This window comes from Apteryx mantelli, chromosome 3 (assembly GCF_036417845.1).
Source record: "Apteryx mantelli isolate bAptMan1 chromosome 3, bAptMan1.hap1, whole genome shotgun sequence".
In the NCBI taxonomy this organism is placed as follows: domain Eukaryota; kingdom Metazoa; phylum Chordata; class Aves; order Apterygiformes; family Apterygidae; genus Apteryx; species Apteryx mantelli.
Window position 1 is genome coordinate 108,980,862 of NC_089980.1, and position 18,194 is coordinate 108,999,055.

At 42.5% G+C, this 18,194-nt stretch overlaps 1 protein-coding gene across 1 annotated transcript in view; it reads left to right on the forward strand.

Annotated features, from left to right (window-relative positions):
* The window catches only part of EYS (eyes shut homolog), a 956,188-nt gene that overhangs the window by 138,061 nt on the left and 799,933 nt on the right, over positions 1-18,194 (forward strand). Inside the window, exons 10-11 of the mRNA XM_067294141.1 lie at positions 706-959; positions 12,857-12,961. Of these exons, the coding sequence (XP_067150242.1) occupies positions 706-959; positions 12,857-12,961 (359 nt within the window). The remainder of the gene's footprint in view (positions 1-705; positions 960-12,856; positions 12,962-18,194) is intronic.

Sequence of the window (18,194 nt, forward strand, 5' to 3'; positions counted from 1 at the left end):
TGAGATCTTTATGGGCTATGCGATGATCTAGCTTTTTTTCACTTTCACAAATATTTCATTTTTAAAATGTTTTAAAAAATAATTGGGAGAAAGGGAAGCATGAAAAAGACTTCTCTGGTCTTACACAATTTATTTGTTGTCCTACATGGAAAAAATGTTCTGTGCAATTTCTTTAAAATAGTAAGGACTTAATTTTTTCAGTTACAGACAGAAATTACAGCCTATATTTCTAATGCTAAAGCATTGCTATGTTGGTTTTATGTCTTGAGCAAGCAGGATGTTTTAAACTGTATTTATTTATTTAAATTCAGATGAATTTGCTGTGGCTCTGTAATATTCTTGGGGTTTTCTGTCCATGGAAACAGAAATTCTCAAGTGAAGATGTGTAATACTCATAGGACATACTAATTATCTATTTGAATATTGTCATTGGAAGTTTGCTTTTAAAAGCTGTATCACTCGCCTAGTTTGTCCCGTCTAAACAGCTATGATTTTGATTATCGTGCAGTTTCATTTAATTATTGCAAGCAGTCTGTATGAACCAAACTTCTTTGGTGTACAATCAAAAGAAAAGAAAAAATTGCAATCCATTTGTGACTAACTCAAAGTAAAAATATTGCTAACACAGTTAGACATTATTGACCTTGGTCACTGCTATGATATATATTGAAAATTGCTTTTGTAATTTGCTCTTTTCAACAACAGATGCATATGTCCCATTGGTTACACTGGCACATTTTGTGAACTTGATATAGACAACTGCATTGGAAACCAGTGTTCTGAGTATGGTGTCTGCCAGGACCACTTGAATAATTACAGCTGTCGCTGTATGCTTGGATATGAAGGACCCTTCTGTGAAGTCGAAATTAATGAATGCTCAAGTTTGCCATGCAGAAATGGAGCCACCTGTGTGAATTTAATTGGCCATTTCTCATGTCATTGTGCTGCAGGGTTCAAAGGTAAGTTTTAACTTTTGAAGTGTCTTGTACTACGTATGTGATTGTCCAATTTTATCTCAGTAATGTTTATATGGTCTTTTCATAGTAATTATATGTGCGTATATGTATATATGTGCGTGTGTGTGTGTGTATAATATGTATATATGCATGTTTGTGTGACTTGCAAGACGACTTTTAACTAAAATAGCGTGGAAATTCTTAGATATGTCTCCTAATTGTTCCTCACTTGACCCTCCACTTCCTCAACAATTCTGAGCAGGAACTTTGATATTCTTAATAATAAAAAATTGATCAAGGCGCAAAACACAACAGAAGTATTTTAATTTCACTTCTATGCGGTACTGGGTATCATGGACTTAGCTGTACTTAGGAATTCAGTATCTACTGATGAGAGTGAAGGTTTTGTTACAGAACAGGAAAATCTGAACATGAGGAGGAGTGACATCAACAGTGTGGTCCCCCTGTTTGTATAGAATATAAACCTCTACATATGAGTTAGTTTTTCAGACTCTCCTTCTAGTCAGTGGAGCTAGGCAAGTACTTCTAGAGCATAATGCCTCCTACCTGTTTTAGACATCTGCTCTAGGATGAGATTGCACGTAGATTTCTACACTGGGTTAGGTGAACCCCACACAGTCTGATTATGTGATTCCTTTTTGCCCCAATTCTCTGTTTTGTGTGAACACCCTGATGCTCAGGCTTTGTGTGGGAGGGAAATCATCTTGGTTTCAGGTTTCTTGGTGGTACTAAACTGTTGCATTCTGAGCCTTTAACCTATATTATCGAGCACAAGTCATAATGCTTTGAATGCTTCTTAATCTTTCTTGATAGTCAGTGTGGTATGCTACCACTAACAAACCATGATAAAAATAGACAGTATAGTATTCACAATATCATCTGAATAACTGCTATTTAAAGTTTTTGATTATTAATTTACAACTTACTCTTCCAAGTTGCTGAGGACTCTTGCTCCAATTCAGAGAAGTGTTCAGAATCCAAGCTAATATATTTTCCTTACAGTGCTGAAACTTAAACACTGATTTGGTACTTTGCTGAAACATGAGGACTTGCTTACATAAATGATGTATCACTGGAGAGTAGTTTTTATTTTATTGCCCAGTGAGGTATCATGTTGTAGCATTCCCATGAAACAAATTAAAAGTAAAAAGTAATTTCACAATATTATTCATGTTGTATTATTATAACTCATTACTGCGGGTACCAAATGTACTTAATTCTGTATTTTCAGAGAGTAAAAAACAATTAATAAAAGAGTGTTGGGACTTACAAAAAGTTGCCACTCCCCTAGCGATTCCATTTTGGTGTGGTCTCTAGTGGTTACTGATTCTGGGATATTTTCCAATAGAGAACAGGTTTGAAGTTCAATCATAACTGCACATTATGAATCAATGAAGAGTAACTCAGTGTAATTTTAGAAAGGCACACTTCATTTTTGTTATATCACTTATTTCAACCCTTTACATATCCACATATACTTCATTTTTCTTCGTAAGTACTCAATTCACTTTAAGATGAATTATCAAAGGTGATAGTAAATAAACTGAAGAGTAAAACCAAAGCTGTCATTTCTGAGGACTTTGTAAGTCTTTGGGGAACTATCATACTTTGTGTATTAGGATTCATAGAGCTGCAAATAAGCCATGAATTCCCAGCCACCAACTTGTTTTCTCTCCTGCTAATAAATGAATCCCTGGGTACTCTTTGAAATTGCATTACAGACAGTTTTTATTTCAGAAGCAAATTTCTACATAGACAGCTTATAGCTGTCTCCTCTGTCTAGGTGATTGATTTGATCTGATGTCTATCAGCATTTCTCAAATGCTTTCCATTCTGTTAGCTAGGGAACCCTTAGGCACTGTAAAGGGATTTGTCAACATGAATAGTGTGATCTTCTTTGGAAAAAACAAGTTAATAAAAATCCAAAGCTTAGACGTCTTCATATTAAAAGTAAATATTTTGTAGCTTTGTATATCACAGTCTTTTCAAAATCTTTTGTGTGAAAATGATATCTTTGAATTCTAAACTATGGTTGTGAGGGAGAGTTTCATTTGGAGACATTTTGTAATGTCAAGAGTACTTTCCACTGCTTACAATAGAATTTGGCCTATGCCGAACTTGCAAGTTTGCAGTATGACCAGGAAAGATTGAGAAATTTTGTTAAAAAAAATCTTTATCTATTCCATCATTTTGATCCTGTAACATCCCTCTATAATGCCTTCTCCTGGCCCAGTTCTTAAAACATAATTCTGCTCATTTTCAAAATCATTCCCAGCCTATCCCTTCTTACAAATCTTTGTTTTACTCCATCTCAGAAAATCAGTGTTTAGCATCAAACAATTCCAGCTTTCATGATTCATGAATTGTATTTCTAAACAGATATCACTGTGCTTCCTTTCATGGTTGAGAAGTTCTTCTTGGAAGTATTTGAAAAAAGGTTGTCTTTATCCAAACACATCCTTCATTCAAACTCTTGTTTGTTTAGATGCTTACAAAAATGTGAAGGCAGCTGCTGAGCACTCTCAGTAGATAAGCAGTATGGCCTCATTGTTTTCTCTTGTGGGTTTGTATCTGTATGATATTGATTGTCTGTATAATAAGCCCTGGAAAATCTTTTACTTCTGAGTTTGTACCATATCTCACATAGGATACTGATCCATCATGGCTTTACACGTCAGCAATGAATAAGAGTATTAAGACTCTTCACCAGCTTTTAAGTTACATAATTAATCTATTTTATAAGCATTGCTCTTCACTTTTCTCTCTTTTTCTCCAAAAGGGGAAACTAGTATATGGACATTTTTAATATCATTATATTATTCTAAATTTCTGTACTTCGTTTTTTCTTTTTTATTCCGCAAACACATCTGTAGAGTCCACCTACCATTTGGAATATATCTGATGAAGCAATTAAGTGTCTGTACTTTCAATAAGTAGTTAATTCTGTTTAAATTGTTTGAATGTTATTTAAATAGTTTCACACTACTGTAATGGAAGGGAACAGTATATCCTTGCACCCACTCTGTAATAACAATGCCAACATTGTTTCTCATAGATGTTTCATATAGTACCATCGTAAGAATAGGGCGTAATGACCCTTTAAGGACCTGTAAGAGTAGTGGATCCTGATCTGAAGTGAAACCACTCACCCGTGCTGAGAACCAATGCAAGTGACAACTGCCAGCTGGCAGGTTTAAATACTGCCCCAGTGTAGCAGGACAAAGATACCTAGATGCTATGCCAATCAGGCAGTGATACCTCAGTAGTCCTTTGGCTATCCTTTGGCAAGGTGGTCTATTCCATATGTTAAAAACGTTTCTACTGCATAAAGGAAGGCAGCTGGGTTCAGTGGTTTTGTGCACGTATCCTCTCTGTGTTTGAAATGCCTGCTTCCATTTCCATTTATACGGTTCTTGTTGCAATGGGGCAAGGCTAGCCTGGAAGAGCAGCGCTTGTTCTCTCCCACATCTCCACGATGGCATGGGGCTGGGCTGGGCGTGCGGCAAGGGGCAGCAGCCTTAGCAGGGGCTGCTGCCTTGCCTTTTTGCTAGGGGAGGCTCTGACTATCCAGGGCACCCTATGCCAACGCAGCCCCCCATCAGGTCTCTAATGTAATCCCACAGAGAGAGAGGAGCTGGGCTGCTTGCAAACAGCTCATAGCTGAAGAGCCATGGACTGTCTTTGATCTTAAACTCTTTCAGAGAGCTAAGCTAGTGGGAAATGGTGTAAGCCAACATGAAATCAACCACTTTTAATCTGGAGTAAGTGTTCACAGAAAGGTTTACACTGTATAAAGTAAGTAAATAAAAATGGAAATTGCTTTGGGTTTTTAATTATTGCAATTTCTTACACAGAAAAGGCCTTTAAAACAAGAAAGAAATTACCAGGTGTGCAGAACAACAAAGTTTAGAATGTGTGATTTCAGTTCAATTTAAGGCCTCACCCAGACTGTCTTGCTTTTTTATAACTTCATTTTCTGTAAAGCAGAAATGTTATGCAAGCTGACACCTTTCTTATCTAACATCATAACTGTTGTTTAGAAGATAACAAATTTACACTATTTATTCTCTGATATATGACTTCAATGCTTTATGTTTACACATACATTACAGAATGATGGACTGTAAGGCAGAATTGTTATAACACCAGCTTCAAATATATTGTCTCTGTTTTGGGTACCTAGTTGTACTCGGGTTCTAGTAAAAACAAAAAATTCTTACACATACATATTTTTAAAATTGTGCATTCTCTCTGCCATTTTATTGTCCAACTTGATGTCCCATGATGCCTATAAAATAATTGATATAAACAGTATGAAAATGAAACTTTAAAAAAAAATTTTTCTATGATGTGTTTTACAACTCTTGACAGAGATGTTAAAAGTAGGGGTGGCAATTTAAAAAAATGATGTCATTAAAATATGGATATTTACACATAACCCGTATTACGTTGGAAAATAAGCTTTCTAATCACTCCCTCTTTTATTCTAACTTCTGAATATCTAATGTGAGAATGATATGAAAGTAACCTTATTCTGATATCAAAACAAAGATCAGTCTTCAGGACATTTTACAATATCTAAAAATAGTTCCATTAGTTCATATAATATGTGAGATTAAGCTCTTCTGTCAGCAGAAATAAAATATCCAGAGCTTGAACTACTGAAAGTTGCAAGCTTCTAACCTCAGGATCTTACAGAGTTGGTGGTATTTCTGAAGTGAAAGAATATTCAGTGAGGCTTCATCCATTATATTTATTAAAAGGAATATTTCTGTGCAGTGATCTCCAGTTATATTTATCTGAGAAGTTGAGAATGTCTCCTTTTCTTAAAATAGCACGAATTTTTTAAACACATAAAGTTACATCAGTAATGCTGATGGAGGACTAGAGGGGTTTTTTAGCATATACTACTACTCCGGGGCTTTACTGTATTTCTCTTTGCAAGCTTTTAGGGCTTCTGCAGAATAAGGTGTCCCTTCTGTGTCATCAGTGTGGCTGTAGAAAAAGTTGTTTTTAAGCATCAGGACATTTGATTTGCAAGACTGACAGACTTTCCTAAGCAGCAAGAATTATTTGCTCTATATTTTAAGAACACTGCCTTTTTATATGTGATAAAATACACTGTAGAGTTAATGGAAGTAGGATCAGTTCATGATCAGTTTTAACATACTGCTTGTAGTTCAGAACATGATGACTTGAACCCTGTAAATTGTTTAGGAATTTAGACCCTAAACTATGATTTATTGAATAACTCCATTATGTTCTGCTATTAATTATATTCAGATGTGTTACATTAATGTTAACATTAAAAGTGTGAACCAGAAAATATTTGTATTAACATACTTTGATGTTGAAAGTAATTTGTAGCCAATTAGTTATTTGTATCTGATATTCAAAGGAGGCTTTCATCATCCTTTTCAAATGTGTGGTTGAGATTAGCTGCATACTAGAAAAATAATGGCTGCGCTCTGTGTCCAGCTTTTCTAGCCTATTTCCTGGCTCTCATGAAGTATTGTTGTCTCACAGTAACTTCATAGATACTCTGATTTTCTCTGAAATATTTAAAAATTAGTGTCCATGTATTGCCTTTTACCATGAGGACATAAATTCTTAAACTTCCCTCACAAGCATATGCACCATCTTAGAACTACTCCTTGTTACAGCATTTAACCAGAAGAACCACTTATTGTCTACAATACACAGAAGGCAGTTACCTTTATTTTCACCAGATGTCCATTTGATTGACAGAAATTGCACTAAACATGAAGGTTTTTCCAAGGTATAACATGATTCACATAAAGGAAGAAAATGCTGTTCCCCCCGCATCTTCTGAGATGTATAGAATTACCAAAACTTCATTGGTAATTTTCAGATGAAAAGTATCATGTTTTTCATATTTGCAAATAGTATATATTTCAGTGGCTAGATAGCAGAATTAGAAGGAAAACAAAAGTGATTTTGGAGGAATGGTAATAGAGAGTAATAGAAACTAGTCTTAGCTGTATCTGTCAAAAAAATTTGCTAGTTTCTCTGGAAAAAAAATCTGTCATAACAAACTATTTGTATAAAATGCGTTAAGAATATTTTCAAATGAAATACTTCAGAAAGTTTAATTTTTTAAAATAATTCTGCAAGTACTTAGCTAGCACAACTTGTAAGTCAGTCAGTGGTTTTTGCAAATATTTTCATCAGTTATAAGAAAGGTATTCTCAATGCTTGATAACTCAGATGAGGCTGAGTGGCATGTAATTGCTTCTTAGCCAAATGAAGTAATTTAGCTGCAATAACAGCCTCCAGGCATAAAATCAGCACCATTGTAATCAGAGCAGGGTATTTTTTTTTTCCTTATTTTTCTAAATGAGGAATGGGATTCACACACATGCAGTGTGTCCACAGATACATGAAAGCAGAATACCTGAAACCAGATTGTCATGTACAATGTAGTGTTTAAAACATACATGTGTTTAAATATGCAGTGCCTCTACTTTATAGCATTAATTCAGACATTTACATTTGGGATTAAATATCTAAATTGGGACTAAATGTTTTAATCTGTGGAACACTGCAGTGTACATTGACACATTAAGAAAACTGTACTCCTGAAAGTCTTAAAGTAATGGGGTTTAGTGGTATGATATTAGAAATGAAATTAAGTTTCTGATACCGTTGGTGAGCATTTCTTAGCTATATGTTATAAAAAGATCTGAGTTTTCCAAATGAAGATGCAAAACAAATTCTCTTTTTCTGCATCCTTTGTCATAGTGACAGACTCATTATGCCTCCCATCACTCAGACTTGTAACCTGAGAATGGCTTTGACTCTTTCTCACCTTTTCTACACACAATCAGATTTTGTCACTACTGCTCAACACAGCTAAAGCTCCAGTGTTCAGCTCATGTCCTAAATTTCTCTAGGCTTCATTATTTTATCATCCTCAGAGGGTTCCTCCCCACCCCCCACTTTTTTTTTTTTTTTTTGGAAGTACTCCAAAGTTCATCTGTCTGTTCTTTTCTGTTATGCCCTACCTTCCCATCAGGATTGCCAGCCTGAATGGCCAATTTATGCTACTGGTATAAAACTGTTGTGACTGTCTCTGTGTAATGTCCGCTTCATTCCCTGAGGACTATTTTCTTGAGCTTGAAGACAGGATATCCTATGTGGCATTAGGTACCAATATTTAGGGAACTGACTTTCACCTTAAATGCCTAGCTTAGAAATAGAGACCTATATTCAGAAGCCTACATTTAGTTGACACATTTTCCTGCTGAATCCTACCCTGAATTTCCCATTCCAAAAAAGAAGTGAATTAAAAGAGATGGATGAGAATAGTCCATATTTTGGAAGAAATTGTAATTACACCTGTTACAGCAGTGTCTTCACATTATGCTACTATGCAGTTCAGGTAGGTACTCTTGCTGCCTTAGATTCTTGAGGAAAACAGCTACCTTCATTAGTTAAAGACAACAGGAAGTTCACATATTTCAGGTATCATCAGTAAATGAGAATGCACTCATTCCATTATTTCTCTCAGAAGTGCATTTGTTTTATTTCAACCACTTATCTATTAGAAGTATACCACAACTTAAGGAAGATGAAAGAATCCATTTCAAATAGCTTTTCTTGCACATGTTGCAGCATTCCCAATGCTTGTGGCCAGCCAACTTCTAGAGGAAACACTGTGCTACTCCACTTGTCTATGCAGAAGAAGGGAACAGATGAAATGTATTTCCATTTATCTTTCTCAAAACCTAAATTCTGTAAGGAGATCTACCATAGTGTGGAACTTAATTATGGGAATGGGTCTGAAATAGAAAACAAGAGGAAAGCAAAATAATAGAATTAGGTCAGAAAGGTTGCACACAGTACCTTATCAGCACTTCAAAGAATCTTCACAAAAGTTAAAAGAACTTAAATAAGGATTTGTATTATGGCCAATCCTGAATGTCTCTATTCCTGACAGGTGCCACACCACACTCTGCAGTATCTAACAGCACTCAGCAGCCGCTCCTAGCAGAAAACTGTTTAACTCTCTGAATTAGGAAGGACAGACCAGGAAGGCGAGGTGGGGGAGTCAGCCTTTATGTGAGAGAGCAACTAGAATATATGGAGCACTGCTGAGGGGTGGATGATGAGCGGGTTGAGAGCTTATGGGTAGGGATTAAAGGGCAGACTAACATGGGTGACACTGTTGTGGGTGTTTGCTACAGACCACCTGGTCAGGAACAGGAAGTAGACAAGGCCTTCTACAGACAGCTGGAAGTAGCCTCAGGATCACAGGCCCTGGTTCTCATGGGGGACTTCAACCATCCTGATATCTGCTGGAGGAACAACACAGCAAGGCACAAGCAATCCAGGAAGCTCCTGGAGAGCACTGATGATAACTTTCTGACTCAAATGATGGAAGGGCCAATGAGAGAGGTGCGCTGCTGGACCTTATACTAACAAACAAGGCTGGTTGGAGATGTGAAGGTCAGGGGCAGCATTGGCTGCAGTGACGATGAGATGGTGGAGTTCGGAATCCTGTGAGGAGGAAGCAGAGCAAAAAGTATGATCACAAGCCTGGACTTCAGGAGGGAAAACTTTGGCCTCTTCAGGGATCTTCTTGGAAGAATACCATGGGATGATAGGGCCCTAGAAGGAAGGGGGGTCCAAGAGGGCTGGTTAATATTCAAGGATCACTTCTTCCAGCCTCAAGATCAGAGCATCCCTATGAGCCGGAAGTCAAGTAAAGGTGTCAGGAGACCTGCATGGATGAGCAAGGAGCTCCTGGCAAAACTCAACCAGAAGAAGGAAGTGCACAGAAGGTGGAAGCAGCGACAGGCCACTTGGGAGGAATATAGGAACAGCATCCGGGTATGCAGGGATGTGACTAGGAAGGCCAAGGCCCATGTGGAGTTGAATCTGGCAAGGGATGTCAAGGACAGCAAGAAGGGCTTCTTTACCTCAGTAACAAAAGGAAGACGAGGGAAAATGTGGGACCACTACTGAATGGGGCGGGTGCCCTGGTGACGAAGGATACAGAGAAGGCAGAGATACTGAATGCCTTCTTTGCTTCAGTCTTTACTGCTAAGACCAGCCCTCAGAAACCCCAGACCCTAGAGACCAGGGAGAAAGTCTGAAGAAAGGGAGACTTTCCCTTGGTGGAGGAAGATCAGGTTAGAGATCATTTAAGCAAACTTGACACCCACAAATCCATGGGCCCTGATGGGATGCACCCACGAGTGCTGTGGGAGTTGGTGGACGTTATTGCTAGGCCACTGTCCATCATCTTTGAAAGGTCATGGAGAACAGGAGAGGTGCCTGAGGACTGGAAGAAAGCCAACATCACTCCAGTCTTCAAAAAGGGCAAGAAGGAGGACGCAGGGAACGACAGGCCAGTCAGCCTCACCTCCATCCCTGGAAAGGTGATGGAGCAGCTCATCCTGGAGGCCATCTCCAAGCATGTGGAGGAAAAGAAGGTGATCAGGAGTAGTCAGCATGGCTTCACCAAGGGGAGATCATGCTTAATGAACCCGATAGCCTTCTGTGATGGAATGACTGCCTGGGTAGATGAGGGGAGAGCAGTGGATGTTGTCTACCTTGACTTCAGCAAGGCTTTTGACACTGTCTTCCATAACATCCTTATAAGTAAGCTTAGGAAGTGTGGGCTAGATGAGTGGACAGTGAGGTGGATTGAGAACTGGCTGAATGGCAGAGCTCAGAGGGTTGTGATCAGTGGCGCAGAGTCTAGTTGGAGGCCTGTAGCTAGCAGTGTCCCCCAGGGGTCAATACTGGGTCCCGTATTGCTCAGTTATTCATCAGTGACCTGGATGAAGGGACAGAGTGCACCCTCAGCACGTTTGCTGATGACACCAAACTGGGAGGAGTGGCTGATACCCCAGAAGGCTGTGCTGCCATTCAGAGAGACCTGGACAGGCTGGAGAGGTGGGCAGAGAGGAACCTCCTGAAGTTCCACAAAGGCAAGTGCAGGGTCCTGCACCTGGGGAGGAATAACCCCAGGCACCAGTACAGGTTGGGGGTTGACCTGCTGGAAAGCAGCTCTGTGGAGAAGGACCTGGGAGTGCTGCTGGACACCAAGTTAACCATGAGGCAGCAATGTGCCCTTGTGGCCAAGAAGGCCAATGGTCTCCTGGGGTGCATCAGGAAGAGTGTTGCCAGCAGGTCAAGGGAGGTGATTCTCCCCCTCTACTCAGCCCTGCTGAGGCCCCATCTGGAGTACTGTGTCCAGTTCTGGGCTCCCCAGTACAAGAGGGATGTGGCACTACTGGAGCAAGTCCAGCGAAGGGCTACAAAGATGATTAGGGGACTGGAGCATCTCTCCTATGAGGAAAGGCTGAGTGAGCTGGGCCTGTTCAGCCTGGAGAAGAGAAGGCTGAGGGGGGATCTTATCAATGTATACAAATATCTGAAGGGAGGGTGTCAAGAGGATGGAGCCAGACTCTTTTCAGTGGTGCCCAGTGACAGGACGCGAGGCAACGGGCACAAACTGAAACACAGGAATTTCTGCCTGAACATGAGGGAAAAGCTTTTTTCCTGTGAGGGTGACTGAGCAGTGGAACAGGTTACCCAGAGATGCTGTAGAGCCTCCATCCTTGGCGATATTAAAAAGCTGTCTGGACACGATCCTGAGTCAGGTGCTCCAGGTGACCCTGCTTGATCAGGGGGGTTGGACTAGATGATCTCTAGAGATCCTTTCCAGCCCAACCATTCTGTGATTCTGTGTTTCTGTGATTCTGTGAATTATCTGAGCTCTTCTTGGATTCTGCTTGTGTCTCCCTTTTTTTCTCCTTTTGTTTTCTCAAAATCTTATAGAAAACGTAGAGAATATTTAGAGGTAGGAAAAAACCGTCATAGAAGTCATTCTGCCAATAAATTTAAATGGGGACGAGCACCTCCGTGCTGCTATGGAAACGATGTGCTTCCCTGATGAAGGCTTTTTTTTTCCCTAGTAGATCTGCAAAATACGGGTTTAAAGAGCTGACTCACATGATTCACATGTTTGTGTGAGAGAGCGTTCATGTTTGTTGAGGATAGGAGACCAAATATTTTCCTTAGTGCCAAGAATTCAGGGGAATTTCAGCATTCCTTGTGTTTTTATCCTCTTCTGTGAGGTTCCCTTGCAGAAAGCCCAGCGTGCTTTGTGTGCAGCTGACGTGTGATAAGCACTGAACATATGATTTCCCTCCATATTGCAGTGGCTGGAAATACCTTTTCCTGTTACAAATCAAAGGAACCCCTGTTGTAGATTACAAATCTACATTTAATTATACTTCCTGCTTTTGCTTTCAGTTACTTCATTACCTCTCCTCAGTGTCTTGCCTCATTAAATATTCTTCAGTATTTTGATTATTTTCCTTTATAATACATGGAGAAGGAGGAACATACAATATCATTGTACCGATCAGCTTCCTACAGCACATGGACTGAAATCTACTGTTACACATAACTGTCTGTGAATTATTGTAGTCCCGATTTTCATATACAATGATATTCTGGCATTCATTTTGAAAGGAGACAGTGAGTGAAATGAAAGAAAATAGTTGACGCAACTGAGCAAAAATTGCCCGAATAAAGTAATTTGTATAATGGAAGAAAGCTCCAGGATTATGCATACACTCACAGGAACAGCTTTCTATTTCCTGATTGCCATGCTTCAAACATTGCCTGTCAAAATAGAATCCCTTGTAACAAATGAAGCAGAAAAATTCATGACACACAGGATATCTGTCAGTATCCCTGTGTACTCTAGTAAGTGCACCTTTGCCAGTGAGGTCAGCATTTAGACTGTGGCAATCAGATAGTTCTTTTCCATTACAAATATATCTCTGTGATTTGAACAGGTCAACACATTTATCTTTTTTTTTAATCTAAAATTTTAGGAGAAACATGTTCTGTTCCCATGAATGAGTGTCTAGACAGACCCTGTTGGAATGGAGGAACCTGTGAAGAGGACATAAATGGCTTCAAATGCAATTGCCCCTTTGGTAAGCATTTATAAACTTTTATACAAGTGTTAGTTTGGCATAGTGTGTGAATTCTACAGTTGTTATTGGGATGCTATAAAATCTCATATGGTGAAAGCAGCTTACCTACATTTTGAAAGGAACAGAGCTCATTATTTAGCCTAATAAATATGAACATTTTCTCAGTGAGTGTCCATGAAAATTTTTCTATGACTAATTTTAATAAATAATAGATTGCTTTGACTTAAAAAGAATACTTCTAGTTTGTAAAAAGCAACTGAAATACTGGAACATGTTTGTGTGAGAGAGCATTCATGTTTGTTGAGGATAGGAGACCAAATATTTTCCTCAGTGCCAAGAATTCAGGGGAATTTCATCATTCCTTGTGTTTTTATCCTCTTCTGTGAGGTTCCCTTGCAGAAAGCCCAGCGTGCTTTACAGAATCACAGAATCACTGAGGTTGGAAGGGACCTCTGGAGATCATCTAGTCCAACCCCCCTGATCAAGCAGGGTCACCTAGAGCACGTTGCACAGGATCGCGTCCAGGCGGGTTTTGAATATCTCCAGAGAAGGAGACTCCACAACCTCTCTGGGCAACCTGTTCCAGGGCTCTGTCACCCTCACAGTGAAAAAGTATTTCCTCATGTTCAGATGGAACTGTCTGTGTTTCAGTTTGTGCCCGTTGCCTCGCGTCCTGTTGCTGGGCACCACTGAAAAGAGTCTGGCTCCATCCTCTTGACACCCTCCCTTTAGATATCTGTATACATTGATAAGATCCCCTCTCAGTCCTCTCCTCTCCAGGCTGAACAGGCCCAGCTCTCTCAGCCTTTCCTCATAGGAGAGATGCTCCAGTCCCCTAATCATCTTTGTAGCCCTTCGCTGGACTTGCTCCAGTAGTGCCACATCCCTCTTGTACTGGGGAGCCCAGAACTGGACACAGTACTCCAGATGGGGCCTCAGCAGGGCTGAGTAGAGGGGGAGAATCACCTCCCTTGACCTGCTGGCAACACTCTTCCTGATGCACCCCAGGAGACCATTGGCCTTCTTGGCCACAAGGGCACATTGCTGCCTCATGGTTAACTTGGTGTCCAGCAGCACTCCCAGGTCCTTCTCCACAGAGCTGCTTTCCAGCAGGTCAACCCCCAACCTGTACTGGTGCCTGGGGTTATTCCTCCCCAGGTGCAGGACCCTGCACTTGCCTTTGTGGAACTTCAGGAGGTTCCTCTCTGCCCACCTCTCCAGCCTGTCCAGGTCTCTCTGAATGGCAGCACAGCCTTCTGGGGTATCAGCCACTCCTCCCAGTTTGGTGTCATCAGCAAACGTGCTGAGGGTGCACTCTGTCCCTTCATCCAGGTCACTGATGAATAACTGAGCAATACGGGACCCAGTATTGACCCCTGGGGGACATTGCTAGCTACAGGCCTCCAACTAGACTCTGCGCCACTGATCACAACCCTCTGAGCTCTGCCATTCAGCCAGTTCTCAATCCACCTCACTGTCCACTCATCTAGCCCACACTTCCTAAGCTTACTTATAAGGATGTTATGGAAGACAGTGTCAAAAGCCTTGCTGAAGTCAAGGTAGACAACATCCACTGCTCTCCCCTCATCTACCCAGGCAGTCATTCCATCACAGAAGGCTATCGGGTTCATTAAGCATGATCTCCCCTTGGTGAAGCCATGCTGACTACTCCTGATCACCTTCTTTTCCTCCACATGCTTGGAGATGGCCTCCAGGATGAGCTGCTCCATCACCTTTCCAGGGATGGAGGTGAGGCTGACTGGCCTGTCGTTCCCTGCGTCCTCCTTCTTGCCCTTTTTGAAGACTGGAGTGACATTGGCTTTCTTCCAGTCTTCAGGCACCTCTCCTGTTCTCCATGACCTTTCAAAGATGATGGAGAGTGGCTTAGCAATAATGCCCGCCAGCTCCCTCAGCACTCGTGGGTGCATCCCATCAGGGCCCATGGATTTGTGGGTGTCAGGTTTGCTGAAATGATCTCTGACCCACTCCTCCTCCACCAAGGGAAAGTCTTCCTTTCTCCAGACTTTCTCTCTTGCCTCCAGGCTCTGGGGTTCCTGAGGGCTGGCCTGAGCAGGAAAGACTGAAGCAAAGAAGGCATTCAGTAACTCTGCCTTCTCTGCATCCTTCGTCACCAGGGCACCCACCCCATTCAGCAAAGGGCCCACATTCTCCCTAGTCTTCCTCTTGCTACTGATGTATTTGAAGAAGCCCTTCTTGCTGTGCTTGACCTTTCCTGCCAGATTTAATTCCAAATGGGCCTTAGCCTTCCTCGTCGCATCCCTGCATACTCTGACAACGTTCCTATATTCCTCCCAAGTGGCCTGTCCCCCTTTCCACTTTCTGTATACTTCCTTCTTCTGGTTGAGTTTTGCCAGGAGCTCCTTGCTCATCCATGCAGGTCTCCTGCCTCCTTTGCTTGACTTCCTACTCATAGGGATGCACCGCTCTTGAGCCTGGAGGAGGTGATGTTTGAATATTAACCAGCTCTCTTGGACCCCCCTTCCTTCTAGGGCCCTAACCCATGGGATTCCTCCAAGCAGGTCCCTGAAGAGGCCAAAGTTTGCTCTCCTGAAGTCCAGGGTTGCGATCCTACTTAGTGCCCTGCCTCCTCCTCGCAGGATCCTGAACTCCACCATCTCATCGTCACTGCAGCCAAGGCTGCCCCCAACCTTCACATCTTCCACCAGTCCTTCGTACAAGGTCCAGCAGCACACCTCTCCCTGTTGGCTCCTCCACCACCTGTGTCAAGAAGTTGTCACCAATGCTCTGCAGGAACCTCCAGGACTGTTTGTGCCTAGCTGTGTTGTCTTTCCAGCAGATATCAGGGTGGTTGAAGTCCCCCATGGGAACCAGGGCCTGGGATCGTGAGGCTACTTCCAGCTGTCTGTAGAAGGCCTCATCGACTTCCTCCTCCTGATCAGGTGGCCTGTAGTAAACACCCACAACAGTGTCACCCATGCTAGCCTGCCCTTTAATCCTTACCCATAAGCTCTCAGCTCACTCTTCATCCACCCCTAGGCACAGCTCAATACATTCCAGTTGCTCTCTCACATAAAGAGCAACTCCACCACCTCGCTTTCCTGGCCTGTCTTTCCTAAAAAGCACGTAGCCGTCGATGACGGCACTCCAGCATGCGAGCTATCCCACCATGTCTCTGTAATGGCAATGAGATCATGGCCCTGCGACCGCACACAGATCTCTAGTTCTTCCTGTTTGTTCCCCATGCTGCGTGCATTGGTGTACAGGCATTTCAGCGAGGTGATCGAGCATGCAGGTTTCCCAGGAGGGGTACAAGAGGGTCCTCCATAGCCACATCCCATGCGCACTTCCCTGGCTGCATTCACCTGCTGGAGGCGTCCCGACTTGAGCTGTCTTTTGCCAGCTACCCTGGCACTATAACTCTCCCCTTCCCCCGTCTTTCCTAGTTTAAAGCCCTCCTTACCAGGTTGGCCAACCTGTTGGCAAAGACCCGTGTGCCCCACTTCGTGAGGCGGATCCCATCTCTCCCCATCAGTTGTCGATCTTCAAACAGGGTCCCATGGTCGTAGAAACCGAAACCCTGTTGCCAACACCAGTGGCGCAGCCAGTCGTTAACTTGGAAAGTCCATCTCCTCCTCCTCTCATCCATCCCCCTCACTTGCAGGATTGAGGAGAAGTTGACCTGGGCTCCCAGACCCTTGACCACCATCCCCAGAGCTCTGAAATCCTGCTTGATGGTCTCCAGTTTGCCCTTGATGTCATTAGCGCCCGCATGGAAGAGCAGCAGTGGGTAATAGTCCGAAGCGTGGACAAGCCTTGGCAGTCTTTCCATGACGTCTCTCACGTGAGCCCCTGGCAGGCCACAAACCTCTCTAGACATGAGGTCAGGTTGGCAGATAGATGCCTCCGTCCCCTGCAGCAGGGAGTCCCCCACAACAATCACCCACCCCTTCTTCCGGGCATTCCAGCAAGGCGCAGGGTCTGTTGTTCCAGGTTCTTCCCTTGCAGCCATGCCCATCTCCTCCTCACCATGGAGAGCACTAAACCTGTTCTTCAAATGCAAGTCTTCGGGAGGAGTAGGAGCCTTTCTCCTCCCATGAGCAGTGACCAGTTTCCAGCCTTATTCTACAATGTTATGATGTACCATTTCACACGGCACAGAGCCCTCTGGCAACTCCACTGCTGTGGGGGGTTGGGACTCCCGAAGCTGCACAGTCTCCGAGAATACCCTGTCTATCTCTTGCTCATCTTCTCGGATGCTGCGCAGCCTACTGACCTCCTCCTGTAACTCCCTTACCTGACGACACAACTCATCAACAGCAGCACACCTCCTGCAGGAGAGCTGACTGCCAGCCCAGGCCTCCCAGAGAGGCCCCAAGCACTCCCTGCAGCCTGACACCTGTAGAGCTGCATCTACTGTCAGAGGGTCAGTCTGGGTCCCAGCCTCTGACACAGCAACTCCAACAGCCACTGGGGAACGCGCTGTGCGGCGTGTCACAACCGTACTTGAGGAAGTGTACACCACAGGGAACAGAAACAAAGGTACCTTCGTGCCCCCTTCTGCGCGAACTGCTGCACAAACTGCTGCGTCTGTTCACTGCCTCTGTTAGCTGCATTCTTTGTATGCTGCTGACGTGTGATAAGCACTGAACATGTGATTTCCCTCCATATTGCAGTGGCTGGAAATACCTTTTCCTGTTACAAATCAAAGGAACCCCTGTTGCAGAGTAAAAAGAATACTTCTAGTTTGTAAAAAGCGACTGAAATACTGGAACATACTGGTAACTGAATATGACAGAAATGGAGATTTCCAGTTACTTAGTGTTTATTTATATATTTGACCTTATAACAACGTATTCCTCTTAAGAGTATAAGTTTTAGGCAGTGAAGAATGTTCAAATTTTACTAGCATCCAAAATCCCAGTCTTTGGGATCCTACTGTGCTGGCTGCATTGCTAGCACTTAAAAGAATCTAGTACTGCTCTAAAATGTATATGAGCTAAATCAGGTTGCCCAAGTATATGCATTTTGTGCTATCTGAGGTGTCCTTAAGTATCCGAGATACTGTATGAGGCTGTCAGATATGGTGTAGGTTGTTAGGGAGATCCAAGCTAGATCAGCAACTAGAGGCCAGGCAGGATACCCTGGAGTATGTCAAATATCACCAAATGCCTGTATTTAGGCAGCTGAACTGAACACGCACTGTGAAAAGACCCATCAAAAATAGGTAAAGAAATATGATGTTGAAGATTTT